General features: G+C 38.6%; 1 protein-coding gene across 1 annotated transcript; it reads left to right on the plus strand.

Moving 5' to 3' along the window:
- The first annotated feature begins 12,504 nt into the window (after nucleotides 1-12,504).
- LOC122057868 (heat shock cognate 70 kDa protein 2-like) lies at nucleotides 12,505-15,700 on the plus strand. Its single transcript, XM_042620208.1, has 2 exons — nucleotides 12,505-12,868; nucleotides 13,694-15,700. The coding sequence occupies exons 1-2, from the start codon at nucleotides 12,655-12,657 to the stop codon at nucleotides 15,433-15,435; spliced, it is 1,956 nt and encodes a 651-aa protein (XP_042476142.1). The 5' UTR covers nucleotides 12,505-12,654; the 3' UTR covers nucleotides 15,436-15,700.
- The last annotated feature ends 812 nt before the right edge of the window (nucleotides 15,701-16,512 follow it).

Genomic DNA, 16,512 nt, shown 5'->3' on the forward strand with positions numbered 1-16,512 from the left:
GGATGATGCATGTAACAAACATAGTACAGGCCCTTCAATGTGTTACCATACCTTTGCTTTTGCTTCTTAAGCACTACACTTGCCAACAAAAAAAAAAAATACGTCCCTTAAATTTAGAGATCAAATAAGCAGCCACAAGTTTAATAGTAAAAGCCCTAAATTTGAACCCAAGATAAATCCTAAAATCTTGAGAGGAATTTAAGAATTACATTGGCAACATTGTAAAGATTCTTAAGCTGTCAAGATCTCTTATAGTATGCTTTTTGACGATATTTTTGTAGCTTTACCTGTTCAGCCACGTAAAATAGATGGATGGATTTTGTGGCCAACATGGATTGTTCACTTATTTGGGCAACCTTCAGTATTGGTCAGAGAGTCATTTTAATGCCCCAAAGCTTGTCTTCAATGACCTTTTTACCTCTTCAATATTGACCATTCACCTTTTATGCCTTGAATTTGACTCTCTCTCTCCCCCCAACCTCCCTAGGGAAAAAGTGTTAAACAAAAAAGAAAAGAATAGATACCTTGCATATACTCTGTACATCATGTGGACAGCTTTAGGTGTCATTTGAAAATTCTCCGTGGTAGTAACTTTGCTGTTTGAGGGAACAACATTTTAAGAGTAGAATTACATCTGGCAGTTCTGTGTTATTTATTTATTCATTTTTATTCCTACAAACCTTTGTTTTTTTTCCCCTTAAAAATAATCTTATTTTATTGAAGACTAATCTCTTGTTGATAGTCAGGTATCAGAATTGGTGATTGACTGATCAGGTCCCCCACCCAAGCATGTATGATATTAAAGTTGTGTTTGATATGCATTGTCTGAATATATTATAAATCTGACATGTATTTTGAAGTGAAAAAATGAAAAAGGAATCAGGTTTCAAAATACATGTATAGTTTACCCATAATCTATTCTAAAACACATACCAAACATAGTGGTCTAAATGAAATATTTTGAGGTGCAATTGTTCGTTTATAGATAGGTAGAGATAAACTAATGGTAATGTAGGAAGGATATTCACTTTGGGCAATATTGTTTCACATTGGATAAGATGTTGTGGATTGCCTTCATTTTAGTGATCACTCCTTTTGCTAAATTAATAAACTAGAGATGTAAGTTTGGCATTGATGGTTCGAACCTGCCCTGAGTTTGAACATGATTGAAGAACAACCAGGCCCAGCCCAGTCCAACCTTGAGTTTAACCCTAACTTATATAATAGAATTTAGGTTTGTCATCCTATCCTTTCATTTAGAATAATGAAATATGAGTCATTGATTCATATACCCAATTTATATGGAAGTTCTAACATCATCAAATACAAATTTTCATAATTTCTTTCAATATTCGATATACTTCTCCCATGCGACCTCAACATCGATAGAAAAAAACAAGGTTAATCTTGGTTAGCTTAACCCTATCGAAAATCAAGGCCAACCCAGCCCAATTAAGGTCAATTAAGGTCGGACTGGGTTGGCATAAGCACGGTAGGATTGGGTTGGACTTAGGTTAAGTTTTGAGGACCTAAGATTAAAAAAACCCGACCCTATTTCACTCCTATAATGAACAGAACTCCAGTGTTCATTTTGGCATCCATTAATTAATCACCATTGATAATTAATTAATTATTTTAATTCTGTTAATTAATCGTATCTTGAGGGTGGGTTAATTGATGGCCTCGGAATCTAATTCCCTATCCAGCTTTTACGGACAGAATAATACGGCTTTCACTCATTTTCATGCAAAAAGTTGCCTCTTCCTCTTTCTCTTTCCTCCTAGTCCTAGGCCATCTGTCTGATTTTACCATCAGTGTAATGGCAGTATAAAAGGGAATTAATGCGGGAAGAAGAGGTGACAACGATATCATATAAAAGCTGCAAGTTTCTCTCTCTCTCTCTTTTCTGTGTATGAATAAGATTCTACCTAAAAAAAAAAAATAAAGTGAACAAGATAAAGAATTTGTGAGCTGTTGGATCAAATTATTGAGAATCAGACAGCCGTTTTTAATCGTTGTTCACGTGATTACACACGGAAGAACATGGAGACTTATTTCTAGACTTATTCTATATTTCATTTCTGCAAACAGCTAACTCATTCCATAGAGCCTTAGCCTCATGATCATCTCCCCTCTTTTTTCTAAAACAAAATTCAAAGAATTTGAAGATCTAGTTTGTTTCCACATAAAATAAAAATAAAATCTAAAGAGGAACCACATCCACTTGAGGCTAAAGTGGGAAAGGTAGTTATTCAAGTCATTTCGGGATTCTTAGTTATATTTGACACGTGAAAGTTTACTTAGCTCATAAAATCATTTTATTATTTAATCATACGTTGATTTTTAATTCAATTTAATTTTAGGATAATTTATAGCGCCAACCCCTAGAAAATGTCACTTATAAGAACATCCTCTCTGTTTTACCAAATTAGACTTAAATTTTTTATAATCAGTCACTGTTAAAGAATATACCTTATATACTGATGTCAGCTACTATATTTTATTTTAAATACCAAAATACCTTTATTAAATGTGAAGTACCTAAAATACCCATGTAATAATCCATTGCGTTTCTTCTCTACAGGTAAAACCCCTTGTCATCCTCTCATTCCCGATCTTTGCCGTTGCCGGAATCAAAAGAAGAATGCTAGGACAAATGTATAGGTCGGCAATCTCCATGTCTCTAATCTTCTAGGATGGCTCAATGAACGTTTCTCCTGACATAGTGTGACCTTATCAACCCTTGTTGGAAAAGAACCCGTGTCTTCTCTATGTACCCAAGAGCTACAACCACACCGGAATCTGGTACAGCTATCACAACATCACAACCTACAGGCGCTTCAACGGTCAGTATCTGCCCAATAGCATGATGAGATTCATAGACTGATCGACCGAAAACCCTTGACATTGGTGTTACAGTATTACCGGATTTCTCTTCCACCGAATCTGTTGGGACCGATCCTACCGGATTCCAGATTTTTAGACACTGAAGACAAAAGAAAGAATCCCAAAGTATATTATTCTATTTTAAATGATTTGTTCATCCAGAGGAGAACCTCTCATCTAAGCAGCTGCAGACCTTGTGCTCCTTCAACATCTCTGTGTTAATCGGGCATCTTTGACAATTGGATGCTTTGATCAATCAAACCCCACTTCTTGATGCTAAGATGTACAAGTCCTAAGAACGAGAGAAAGCAGAGAAGAAATCGGAGTAAAACTGTGAAATTGTTTGATGATTTGATTATTTAAAAAAAAAAAATGTGATGGAAAGAAGAATTGGCAATGGCTGATGAGAATATGAAATGGGGACTTACCTGTGCAGATTTGGCCATTGTGTCCATTGGGGCAAAGGCCTAAGATCTGTTTATCGTAATATCCACAGCGGCCACCGCTTGCTTTGCATCGGCTGCAATTACTATTCTCAGTCCATTCTAACAGAAACCCTCTATTCATCGAACCCTCTCAATGCATACCATTGACCCCATCCGATATTTGGATTCTCGATAGATATAGCCGACGACGGTCCCTGACTCCCATCAGAATCGTCAGTCACTGTGCTCCCATTCCCAGTCTTAGTTGACTTATCTGCATGCCCATGAACGAAATCTTTGTCTTCTCTCTCCTTATTCTCTGGACCACCGATCTTCCCATTCCTCGTCCGATCTGAAGCTTCTATCACAACAATGTCCTTAGAGATGATTGAATCATAATTGAGGTGAGGGAATCCTTGCTGCCTCCCTCGAGGAGCTCGTACTGAATATCAGCATATACGAGCTCTTCTTCCGTGATTCCGGCGACAGTAGAAACACTATTAATGAATAAGGAGGGTATAATGGTCATTTTAACAGAGACTGATGGTAAAGGGTTTGAGTCTAATTTGGTGAAAGAGAGAGGGTGTTTCTATAATATTGCCATTCTCCAGGAAGTGGCATTGTAAATTACCCTTAATTTTATTGCGTAAGAAATCAAGGTAATGCATTAGAGATTACTTTAAAATGTCGAATCCTCAAGAATTTAAGTTGTTAAAGAAGGGAGCTATGTTGTTGCCGGAAAAAGGAAAAAAAAAAAAAAAGAGAAAGGGAGTTTTGTACATAATAGATATTAGTACAGTTGAAAGCATTGTTGGTAAACTAGGTTTTGACTAGGAAAACTAGGCTGAGTTTGATCAAAAGACTAAAAACCTGGTCAAGAGTTATAGAGACTCGTCCTGTATTAAAAAATGACAGGACTGGACCAAATCATACCGAGTCATTCAAGACTCGTTTGTTTTGCCCAAGTCATAATAAAATGGTCGATTTTTATCAAAAGCATAAGTTGGATTTTCTGAATAGTTTTGAACTAAAATATATTCTAATGAGGTTAAATGATCAATGACCGAGGTTTTATGTATTGAATCTAGTGATTATTGAGTGTGTACATCTAAATTTTAATTTAAAAAACATGATTTATGACAATGACATCTCTAAGTCGGATCTTATCACTTTCATCCAAGAGAAAATGATTAATGAGCTTCATAACAAAAAATTGAAAAATAAACACTTTTATTCTATCTTGTCTAATTTAATTTATTTATTTGGATTGCTTGAGAAAGACTAATATGGAAATAAGAGGGGAAAAATTTGACATGATTCGCCTGATTTTTTGTGACTCGCTCTGACTCACTAGTATTTTAAGAGGACGAGTTGAGTCACAAAACCTGATTTTCTAACAATAGTTGAAAGAAGCCATCAAATTTGACAAGTGACCGTCCAATAAAATTAAAAGAGAAAAGCGCCTTAGCACGTATTTAGATTAGAGAGGCCATGTGATATATGCTTTCCTTATAATTCGTGGATATCCTCTGGTGGGCTGTACTTGGAAGCTGGGCTACATAGCCCATCTTTGGTTGACCCACTCAGTTTTAGGGTGTCGAAAAGTAGACATCCTTTGGTGGGCTCTACTTGGAAGCTGGGCTAGCTATACAGCCCATCTTCGGTTGACCCACATAGGTTTAGGGTGTAGAAAATTAGACATCCTTTGGTGGGCTCTAGCCGCTCTACTCGGAAGCTGGGCTACATAGCCCATCTTTGGTTGACCCATACATGTTTAGGGTTAGGGACTTAGGGTCGTTTGGGTAGAATGCTTTTGAATCTTCTTTGAATATTGCGATGAAGGAGAACTCAGCTGCCAATCATGCACGGCAATGGAGAAGAAATCCAAAGGAGACATGGAACTCTACCTTTAATTCTATGGTGTAATTAGGAAAAACTAAATACATAGTCACATTTTAAAATTTTAGAGGTATTGTGAGCGAAATAATTGTAGAAATGCAATCTTAAAAATAATATAGAAGGTAATAGAAAAACAAGAACAAACAATGCACATAGGTTTAAGAGTTTCGGTAAGATTGCCTACGTCCTCGGTGAGATGAGATTCTGCTTCACTATCAATGAAGTATAGGGTTATAGCACTCTTCCTCATACCTCTTCGAATTGCTTACATTACAGATTAAGACACTACAACGGAATACAAGACATTGTACACCAATAATAATCAAAATTTTCGCAAACATCAGGATAGGAAAAATCCCGTCTGAAATTATAAATGTGAATAAATACAACCCCTATTGTTTTCACAAATGTCAGGGACCTCGTGTTTTATTTTCTACAGGATTTAATTTGCTGGTGCCATTTGATTTTTGTGACCACATTATTTTCGACACATGAAAACTCAGATAGGGCTGAAGTTTTGTGGGCAAGAAGATCCCATGTTTATCTATCCACATTGCAAAACACACCTTAATAATTCAGGACTACAAAGGTGTATGGGAGTATAAGGGAATACATGGACATATATATAAGTGGAAATGATTGAATTTGAAGCTGGAGTTTGGCATGTGGCTACTCCACCATTTCCTAGAGATCCAACGGTCAGATTTGTCACATTACTCTTTTACTTGCCAGAATGAGAACCAACGTTATAATACATTAATTACATGTGGTGATAACAAGATTTTCTCTTTTCTACAATATTAATATTCTATTGTGAACTAAAAATATATTACACTTGTTGATGCAAAAATGACTTAAAATTATCATGATTACTTAGCATAATTGTCACGGCATCTAGGTGACTCAACACATGGGAGAGGGTTAGAATGCAAGGCTACACCAAGAAGGCACACCTAAATGCTCGCTAAAGTGACCAAGGTGCCTTGACACCTAGGTGACACCTTGGACAACTATGCATTAAAGCATGCGAAAAGGCGTTATACAGCAGGAATCATGGACCCGAAGAAACCTAGTTTCTCATCCAAGGCAAGTAATTTCAAGACAACCCACTGGTGTCACAAATGGTTTAACAATTCAGTGCAACTGTCAGCATCTTACCGAACTCTTTAACTCCCATACACAGTCAACCTTGGTACATAGGACTCAGCTGGCTAATTGAACCATTCGAACCATGAAGTACCAGGACAGGACGAATTGAACTTCAATCTAGTTTCAGAACATTGGTTTTTTACCTGAATGGTATGTTATACCACCCCCCCCCCCCAACCCCCGGGTCCAGCAATTAGCTATGAGTCACTCCGTCATGCATTGTGATATTGACTCGCCATTCTCTCTTATTATCACCTAAAAATACCATCATAAAATAATTCTCACAGAAGGCTACCAATTACCGATCAGCACCCTTATACAATACCTTCACCTCTCTCTCTCTCTCTCTCTCTCTCTCTCTCTCTCTCTCTCTCTATATATATATATATATATATATCACTCATTATTTTACCTTCACCTCAATACCACTCATTCTGTTAGCATTTCCCGTGTCATTCTTTACCACATATCCTGTTAAACAAATGTATGTTTATCCCGCTAGCACCCATACACCGCCTCCACTGTCAAATTGCCAATGAGTAATAATTGGCATTTGCTACAATCTCTCATCCTGTTACGTACTGTACGTTCACTAGCACCCTTACCAACTCTTGACCATTTAAACGGGGTACAGATTCCATCAACATGATGATAAGAATTCTGATGAACTACTCTTCTTCAACTCCCATTCAACTCAACAAATTAAGTCCTATCCAATTACAGAATGGGATTAATTGGCCTCTTGGGTCCTGTATGTTTCACCATGCCATTCAATTCCATTTAGAGTCATACCGGGTCTAATCTAATCCATGAATATGTGTTTTCTCACTGCTTACGTACAAAATCATTTTAGGCCTACCTGGCCCTTTTCTATTCACTTCAAATCTTGTCCAAAATTTCTTTTCTTCGCTGTCTACCTTTCCCTTCTTCTTCTCACTCCATTGCTCTCATTGGTGTTGTCATCCCACCATACAGATTGCTCCTCTATTCCTAAACGCTAAAACAGAAGAGAGAATCCCTGCTTGTGTATAACAATCTTGTCAGCGTTATGGCTAATTGACAAAGCTTCTCCAAAATTGGAACAACATATAAATGCTGAACAAGATAAGTTTTATCGTTTTCTGTTAAAAACAAGAAGAAAAGTAGCGTTGGGGTGATAAATGCATAATAACTACATTATTTTTAAGGTTTATTGACTTATTCAAGATAAAGTTCTTTTTTTTTTTTTTTTTTGTTATACTTTGGTTCGGTCAAATTATTCATAATTAAAAAAAAAATCTATAAAGTTGAGACTTTTTTAGAATTTTTTATTTGATTCAATTCGGACTGAATTATTCGTAAAATTTGGTAAAATTTTAGAATTTTATATTTGATTCGACTCGGACTGAATTATTCGTAAAATTTGATAAAATTATTCCTCAAATAATTCAGAGAATTAAATAACTACTAAAATCAGCCCGAATAAAGACTCCGGTTTTATTATTTTATCAGTTCATGCTAGGTTTTGACACCCCTAGTTTTGTAAAGGGGGATGGACTGAGCCTGGCTGGGCCGGGCCAGGTAAACTTCTTCCACTCACGATGTTGTTTACTTGACTGTCGATCTCAGAAATCAAAAAGTGAAAATGGGCTACTAGAAATCTGTGATATATACAAGAGAAAATTTTTTACCAGTTCCAAACATCCATTGTTTGAGCTTCCCATAATTGGTTATCAGACAGTAACAATCAGCCACTTCGTTTTGATTTTATTAAAGAAAAAGAGACAAAGGAAACGAACATCTCAGGCAAATAAACCAGAATTAAAGCAAGTAATTTAGAGTTTATAGGGGGAGGAGGGCTAATCAGATAATATAAAAATGATTTTTGAAGACAAAATTAATCTCAAATTAACCAGAACCTTGTGGGGAAGAAGGGGAAGGAGGACTAATCAGATATCCATTTCTTGGTTTCTCCAACCTTCGATCCTTCCCTTTCTTGATTGAAGGTATTCTTCCCTTTCTTGATCAAAAGGGAAGAATTTCTACCAAAAAAAAAAGATCAAGAAAGGGAAGAATGGAATCTAAAAGGATATTTTAGAAAATACTATGACCTAGGAGGGTATTTGTGAACCCTAGGGGAATATGAATTATTCCATCTCTCTATGTCCGAATCCTTCTCTTACCAAACTTGCATCTATTGGTTCGGACCATAATCCAATTGTTCTTAACACATCGGGGCCCACTACCAAAACCAAAAAAATTTTTAACTACCAACATGCATGGATGGCTCACCCAGAATTCTTCTCTTTCTGCTCAGGAAAATGATTTTCTCTCTAGAGAGTGACAGCTTAACTATGAAACTTGCAGCATTAAGCAGGATTCTGGCCAAATGGAACTGGGATACCTTTGGACATATCAACAATATTAAATTTAATTATTTATCCCATTTTTTTTTCTGGAAAATAAGGAAATACATAATTTATATGATACTAGCCCCAAATTGGAGTGTATCTATAATAAGGTAAGTTGGATTTTGGATGCGGAGGAAAAATTCTGGCATCAAAGATCAAAACAGTTATACATCAAGGGTGGCGACAGAAATATGAGGTATTATCACTCTATTACCAAGGTAAATCACTATAAGAGGAAGATTGATTTTATTATCAATGGTTGTGGGGAAAAATTATCCTCCCCTGGTGCCATTGCTTCAGAATTTGCAACTTTCCTCTCTCAACTTTTTTCTACTACCAATCCTCTAGTTCCAACCTTCATTGAATGCCTTTTTACTCCTTTGGACCCAAACCAACTCAACTTGTTAAATACTTCTCCCTCACCAACGGTAATTAGGAATATTGTCTTCTCCATCGGCCCCTTCAAGCTCCAGGGTCTGATGGTTTCCAGGCAATATTTTTTCAGAAGTATTGAGACTTCCTCTTTAATGACATATGCAAATGTGCAATGAACTTATTTCATTCGGCCACCCTTCCGGCCTCAACCAATTATACCATTGTCTGTCTAATCCCCAAAAAGGACAATGCACAATTGGTTAGTGACTTTAGACAATAAGCCTCTGAAATGTCTCATACAAGATCATTGCAAAATTTTTGGCCACACGGCTAAAATCCATATTGAATACCTTCATCTCCCCATGCCAGGTTGCTTTTGTTCCTGATAGACAAATTACCGACAACATTATCATTGCCCAAGGAAAAAGGGCAAGTCGGGGTTCGTTGCAATTAAACTCGATATGGCCAAGGCTATGACATGGTTGAATGGGGATTCCTGCTTGCTCTTTTCAAATTTTGGGCTTTGGAGATAAGTGGATTGCTATGATTAATAATCTTATAAGTACCACTTCTTTCTCTATTAAAATTAATGGCTCAGGCTTTAATCACTTAACGGCCTCTAGAGGTATTCGACAAGGATGCCCTCTCAACCCCTTCCTCTTCATCATTGTCATGGAAGCTTTATCTAGACTCTTAGCTACTTACAGAGATCTTAACCTCTTTAGAGGTATTAAAATTGCTAGGCATGCACTTGAAATTATTCACCTTTTTTTTGCCGATGACAGTTTTATTTTCTGCAGAGCTAATCAAGAAGATTTGACAACCATCAAATGCATCCTGAAGCTGTTCTCTGGTCTCTTTGGTCTTACCATAAATTTTGATAAAAGTGGTCTAGCTTTTAGTTCTAACATTGATGACCACACCAAGAAGGTGTTGTGTAAGACCATCGGCATCCAAGAGATGGACAATAAATCTGTCTATCTAGGAACCAACATGTTTCTCCGAAAGGCTAATTCTCTCTCGTTCAACAAGCTCATTGAGAAAGTCAAAGGGAAACTTATTCTTTGAAAATCTAAATTGCTCTCCTTTGCTGGGAGAAGTATTCTCCTCTAATCTACCTTGGCTTCCACCCCTACATACCTAATGAACTATTTTTCCCTTCCAAAAAACATCTGCAAAAAATTGGACTCCATTTACCTCCATTTCTGGAATGGTGATCAGGTAGACGAAAAAAGGTGCCACCTCATTGGGTAGTAGAAAATCTGCCAACCCAAATCTGTAGGAGGCATAGGAATCAAGGATTCCAAAACTCACAATATGACTCTTCTTCTCAAACTGGGCTGGAGACTGATAATTTGTGAAAATTAGGACCTTCAAGGTCAAGTACTTCCACAACAGGTCCATTTTCCATCAAAAGACCATGAAGGCATGGGGATCTTTCTGTTGGAACAGTATTGCCAAGATCATCCCACTATTAAAGAAGATCATCATAAAGAAAGTTAGGGTATTTCTACATTCCTGTGGAATGACCCTTGGGTGCGAGGAGGGAAGAACATTCTTGACCTTTCCAATCTTAACAACCCTAACTATCACTTGACCTTTGTTAGTGAACTTTCATCTTTTGGGCAATGGAACATTGCTAGGCTAAACTCACTCATGTCGTCCCAATATATTGAGATCATTACTCAAATAACATTATCTCAACAAACTGATAAATGGTGTGTCTTCTCACAGAAGATGGATCCTTTAAAACTAGCCTGGCAGCCGAGTTCATAATGAACAAGTCTATGACAAGGTCTACTGGTTGTCTCCACAGGTGTAGGTGTTTATCCCTTTGCCCTAAGTGGTGGCGGTTTTTATGGAAAATCAATATCTAGCCAAAATTCAATATTTTTCTCTAGAGGATTGTCAATAATGGTCTGCCAACTAAAGACAAATTATCAAGGTGGGTGGATATAGATCCAATTTGTGGCCGATGCCACAACAAAAGGGAAACTTTGCACCATGTGTTTTTTGAATGTGAAGAGTCCAAATGTATCTAATATGCAAACCCATTAGGCTTTAAACTGGACCTTACCCCAATATCAACTGTGAACTCTATGATAATGCATTGCTTTAATTCCGGCCTTATCTCCAAAATAGACCTAACATGGTTCTTCTCAATTTTGATGTTTACCATCTACTTCATTTGGAAACATAGAAATCAATGTGTATTCAATGATCAAAAACCAGAATGGCAACAAGTTATAAAGCAGGTTGAGTTTTGGGTTTCTTATGGGATACCAAAGAATGGCCCCAAATATCAGGTGATATTCGACCCGCTATCTTCGAATCATATCACATCACCACACACAGATACAAACATCATCATCGTCATTAGTGTAAATGATACAGGCTCAAGGAGCGCAGCATGGGCACTGTGTCTCATTTCAGATGGAAATTGTATACTAATGGAAGCAAATTATTGTTTGACAGGAGAGGATGGTGAGGCTGAGGCTTTAGGGCTTATCCAAGGAATGTCAAAGGCAAGGAGAGAGCGTATGAAGATAGATCATGTCTGGAGTGATGCTACGGAAATTAGATGGTTACTAGAAAACAAATACAATATGTTACTTAATATATGGCCAAAAACTTTAATTTCAACATGCATAGAACTAGACAAGCAACCCTATTACCCCAAATTTTATAAAACTAGTAATAGCTATATGGGGGAACTAAAGTAGTAACCAAAGAGGCAGTATTGAAAAAACAATATATTTACATGTCGGATATTCTATGTAACAGTTTATAATTCTGTTATGTTTTTTCTTTTGAATAAAAAAAAGAAAAAGAAAAACAGGGGGTTGTAGCTACTTGGGTAGCAGCCAAATTTTTTCCGAAGAAGGTGACTGGCTACCTTCCCTAATCAAGAGATTAATGAGTCCATTTGTGCTTTTGTGTTCAATATGTAAACAGTACAGATTAACAAATTAAGAGTCCGTTTGAAGCCCATTAATAGGCATATGGCGCATGAGCCCATATCAAAGCCCGTTTATAGGCACGTGTTGTGACTTGTGAGAACCCGTTTAGCCTGAACAATGATAGCCCGTTAAAAGCAGGCTGAGGCTAACTGTGAAGCCGGGCCAATATCATGTCGGCAAGGTGCTATTATTGAATAAATAAAACTAAATAATAATAATAAAAAAAGGGGAAAAAACCATATCAGATGTTTCTGGAACGCAACCTCCCCATACATCCTGACTCTCCCGAGTCTTCGCAGACCAAAACCCTCCCGCTTTCCAAGTCTCCGGATCTCTTATGCTTTTCCATCCGACGGCCACGAAGAGACGAAAAGAATGTTCTGGAAACCGTGTAAAGCTATATATGAATGTTTCCATCTTCTCCCGCCCATTCCCAATTCCTAGAGAAGTAGAACCCTAGCTAGCATCTCTTCTTCGTATTCTTCGTCCTTTGCTTTCCTTCCTTTTTAATCTCCAAAAAAAAAATTGTTTAGTAGATTCTTTTCCTCTCTGTGGTGATCAGGTAGAACTATGGCCGGCAAAGGTGAGGGTCCTGCCATCGGCATCGACCTCGGCACAACTTACTCCTGTGTTGGAGTTTGGCAACATGATCGTGTTGAGATCATAGCCAACGATCAGGGAAATCGAACTACGCCTTCATATGTTGCTTTCACTGACACTGAACGTTTGATCGGAGATGCGGCCAAGAACCAGGTTGCAATGAACCCAATCAACACCGTCTTCGGTAAGTTAAAAATGCTTCTGATTTTGAATCTGCTACATCTCTTTTTTAATTTTTTAATTCAATCTGTTGTTTATCCCTTGTTCGTTTTCACTAGTGATTTTGTTGAAAGCTCGGTTTCTTAGACTTTGTTTCTTCTATGTAAAAGCCATTGAAACGGAAGATTTCAGGCTCTAATTATTTAATTTGCTTGGTTTGCTCCTGTATAAAAAACGTGGTCTTAGTGATTTGGGAGCAGAAGACATGGTTAGACAGTATGGTATTCTTTGTGTTTTCAAGAAAAGGATCGCTCCCAACCTCTCCTGGCCCCGGGGGGGGGGGGGGGGGAGGGTGGATTATCGTTAGCCGACATGTCTTGTCGATGTAGCTTCGGTTTTGAAGCATCTGTTTGTTCTTTTATATGCTTATTTGCTGGATCCGGTGATTTAAATATTTATTATGCTTCTTTTTTGATAGATTTGTGTTTACTTGCTTAGATCTACATTTGCTCATGTTTTTTCCCCCCCACTTTACGATGCTGTTTATACCTGTTTTTCCTCGTTTGTCCTCAAAACTCCTACGGATATATAACATTTGTAATCAAAGATACTAAGGTTTCTTGCTCTTGTTACCTCTGAATCGCCTTCTCTGAAGATTATTATTAGTCTTTTCTTTTATTCTGTCGGCATATTTTTGGGTGGACGCGTGAAGTGGTCATAGTTTTTGGATCTTGTACAAGGGCCTTTGAACCCTTTTCTTTTTACTCCAACTCTATGCTGGTTTTCTGTTGCATGCTTACTTATTCTTGACGATTTGTTTTTGATACATACTCTGCTGTCTCTTCTACAGATGCAAAGCGTTTGATTGGTAGAAGGTACAGTGATTCCTCGGTTCAGAGTGATATCAAGCTATGGCCTTTTAAAGTTATCCCTGGTCCTGGTGACAAGCCCATGATTGTGGTCACCTATAAGGGTGAGGAGAAACAGTTCGCTGCGGAGGAGATTTCATCCATGGTATTGATTAAGATGCGTGAGATTGCAGAGGCCTACCTTGGTTCCACTGTGAAGAATGCCGTTGTTACCGTTCCTGCTTACTTCAACGATTCCCAGCGTCAGGCTACCAAGGATGCTGGAGTGATTGCTGGCCTCAATGTTATGCGTATTATTAACGAACCCACTGCGGCTGCTATCGCCTATGGTCTTGACAAGAAGGCTGCTAGCGTGGGTGAGAAGAATGTGCTCATCTTTGACCTCGGTGGTGGTACTTTTGATGTCTCCCTACTTACTATTGAAGAGGGTATCTTCGAGGTGAAGGCTACTGCTGGAGACACCCATCTTGGAGGGGAGGATTTTGACAACAGAATGGTGAACCACTTCGTTCAGGAGTTCAAGAGGAAGCACAAGAAGGATATTAGCGGCAACCCCAGGGCTCTCAGGAGGCTGAGGACATCATGTGAGAGGGCGAAGAGGACTCTCTCATCCACCGCTCAGACTACCATTGAGATTGATTCCTTATTTGAGGGCGTTGACTTCTACTCCACCATTACCCGTGCTAGATTCGAAGAGCTCAACATGGATCTCTTCAGGAAGTGCATGGAGCCCGTGGAGAAGTGCCTAAGGGATGCGAAGATGGACAAAAGCAATGTTGATGATGTAGTGCTCGTAGGTGGGTCGACTAGGATTCCCAAGGTGCAGCAGCTGTTGCAGGACTTCTTCAATGGGAAGGAGCTTTGCAAGAGCATTAACCCTGATGAGGCCGTTGCCTATGGAGCTGCTGTTCAGGCTGCAATCTTGAGTGGCGAGGGAAACGAAAAGGTGCAAGACCTTCTGCTCTTGGATGTCACCCCTCTCTCCCTTGGTTTGGAAACTGCTGGAGGGGTAATGACTGTTTTGATTCCAAGAAACACTACGATCCCCACCAAGAAGGAGCAGGTGTTCTCCACATACTCGGACAACCAGCCCGGTGTATTGATTCAGGTGTACGAAGGTGAAAGAACCAGAACCAGGGACAACAACTTACTTGGAAAGTTCGAACTCTCTGGCATCCCGCCGGCCCCAAGAGGGGTGCCCCAGATCACAGTGTGCTTTGATATTGATGCAAACGGTATTCTTAACGTCTCTGCTGAAGACAAAACCACGGGGCAGAAGAACAAAATTACCATTACCAACGACAAGGGCAGGTTATCGAAGGAAGAGATTGAGAAGATGGTTCAAGAAGCAGAGAAATACAAGTCGGAGGACGAGGAGCATAAGAAGAAGGTGGAGTCAAAGAATGCGTTGGAGAACTATGCATACAACATGAGGAACACTGTGAAAGATGAGAAGATCGGAGCCAAGCTATCTCCTGCTGACAAGAAGAAGATTGAGGATGCTATTGAGCAGGCCATCCAATGGCTGGACAGTAACCAGCTAGCTGAGGCGGATGAGTTTGACGACAAGATGAAGGAGCTGGAAAGCATATGCAACCCAATTATAGCCAAAATGTACGGTACTGGTGCTGAAGCTGGTGGTGCCGGTGCCATGGATGATGATGATGATGGTCCTTCAGTCGGTGGAAGCGGTGCTGGCCCCAAGATTGAGGAGGTCGATTAAGAGCCAGTTTCGTGTTTGGTAGTGGGGGAGGTTCTTCCCGTGGTTTTATATTTCTCCTTTGCTCCGTTCGTTTCCTTCTTTTTTTTTTTTTTTTTTTTTCCTGAAGCCTTTTCATCCTCGGGAGCCCCTTTTTGTTGGGATATTTTTTATGATTTGCCCCTAGTGGTACCGGGCGGAAGGACTATGTACTTTCATCTATTTTTTCTGCTCCTCTTAAGTATAATCATTAGAATCCGGCTCGAAGTGAGCACAGCCTGTTCAGTCATTAATTGTGTTCGTTGTCTTAAGATCTACAAACCTTTATTCGAGTTTGAACAACTCAGCCTCGCTTGCAGGCTGCAGCGGGCGGCAACGAAATTAGTTAGTGGCAGCTATTAAGATCCATTGAACAACTGTTGATAATTGTCTTTGATTCAATCATTGGAGCGTTTCGATACAGGCTACAAAGAAACCGAGTTGTTTATGTTTTATGTTCAACCGTGATTTTATCGACTGTCTTGAAAACTTCTGAGATCTACAATGCCCTTCTGGTCTTGAACCATTCTGGATTTGGAGATCTTTATCTTCTCTGATTGCTTCTTCGAGGACCTTGGTTTTGTCGTGGGATGTTACAAATATCATTAATCAGTCCTTCGTGGAAGGATTTTTCGCTTCAGTTTTATAAATTGCATTAAACATGATTCACAATGTGAAATTGCTCATCTTATTGATTAACCATTTGGTTCTCCCAAGTTAACCTCTGCTCCATGGCTATAGTTTACTCCCTGGCTTTTGAGACTGGTAGGTAAAAATGTGAAAGATTCATGGACCAAATGATTCATAAACCGTCTTTTGCTTTTGAAAGGTTTATGCTTTGAGGTGCAGTAGGAAAAAGGAGAGAAGATATTTCCTTTTGCCATATGGATTGACCATATTCTAAGGTTAACTATTTCATGTGCACTCTTGCTTTTGACTGCTCTATCACTAAAACAATGCTTCAATTTCTGATGTAAATAATTCTACCAAAAAATAATTTCTGATGTAAATAATTATATTTCTTTTTTATGAAATCCTTTTTCTTTTCACATAAAAAAAAGG

This window comes from Macadamia integrifolia, chromosome 12, assembly GCF_013358625.1.
Source record: "Macadamia integrifolia cultivar HAES 741 chromosome 12, SCU_Mint_v3, whole genome shotgun sequence".
NCBI lineage: Eukaryota > Viridiplantae > Streptophyta > Magnoliopsida > Proteales > Proteaceae > Macadamia > Macadamia integrifolia.

Coding starts and splice junctions, on each gene's coding strand:
- LOC122057868 (XM_042620208.1), top strand. CDS start 12,655: ATGGCCGGCAAAGGTGAGGGTCCTGCCATCGGCATCGACCTCGGCACA. Junction 12,869..13,693: donor CCCAATCAACACCGTCTTCG/GTAAGTTAAAAA, acceptor TCTCTTCTACAG/ATGCAAAGCGTTTGATTGGT.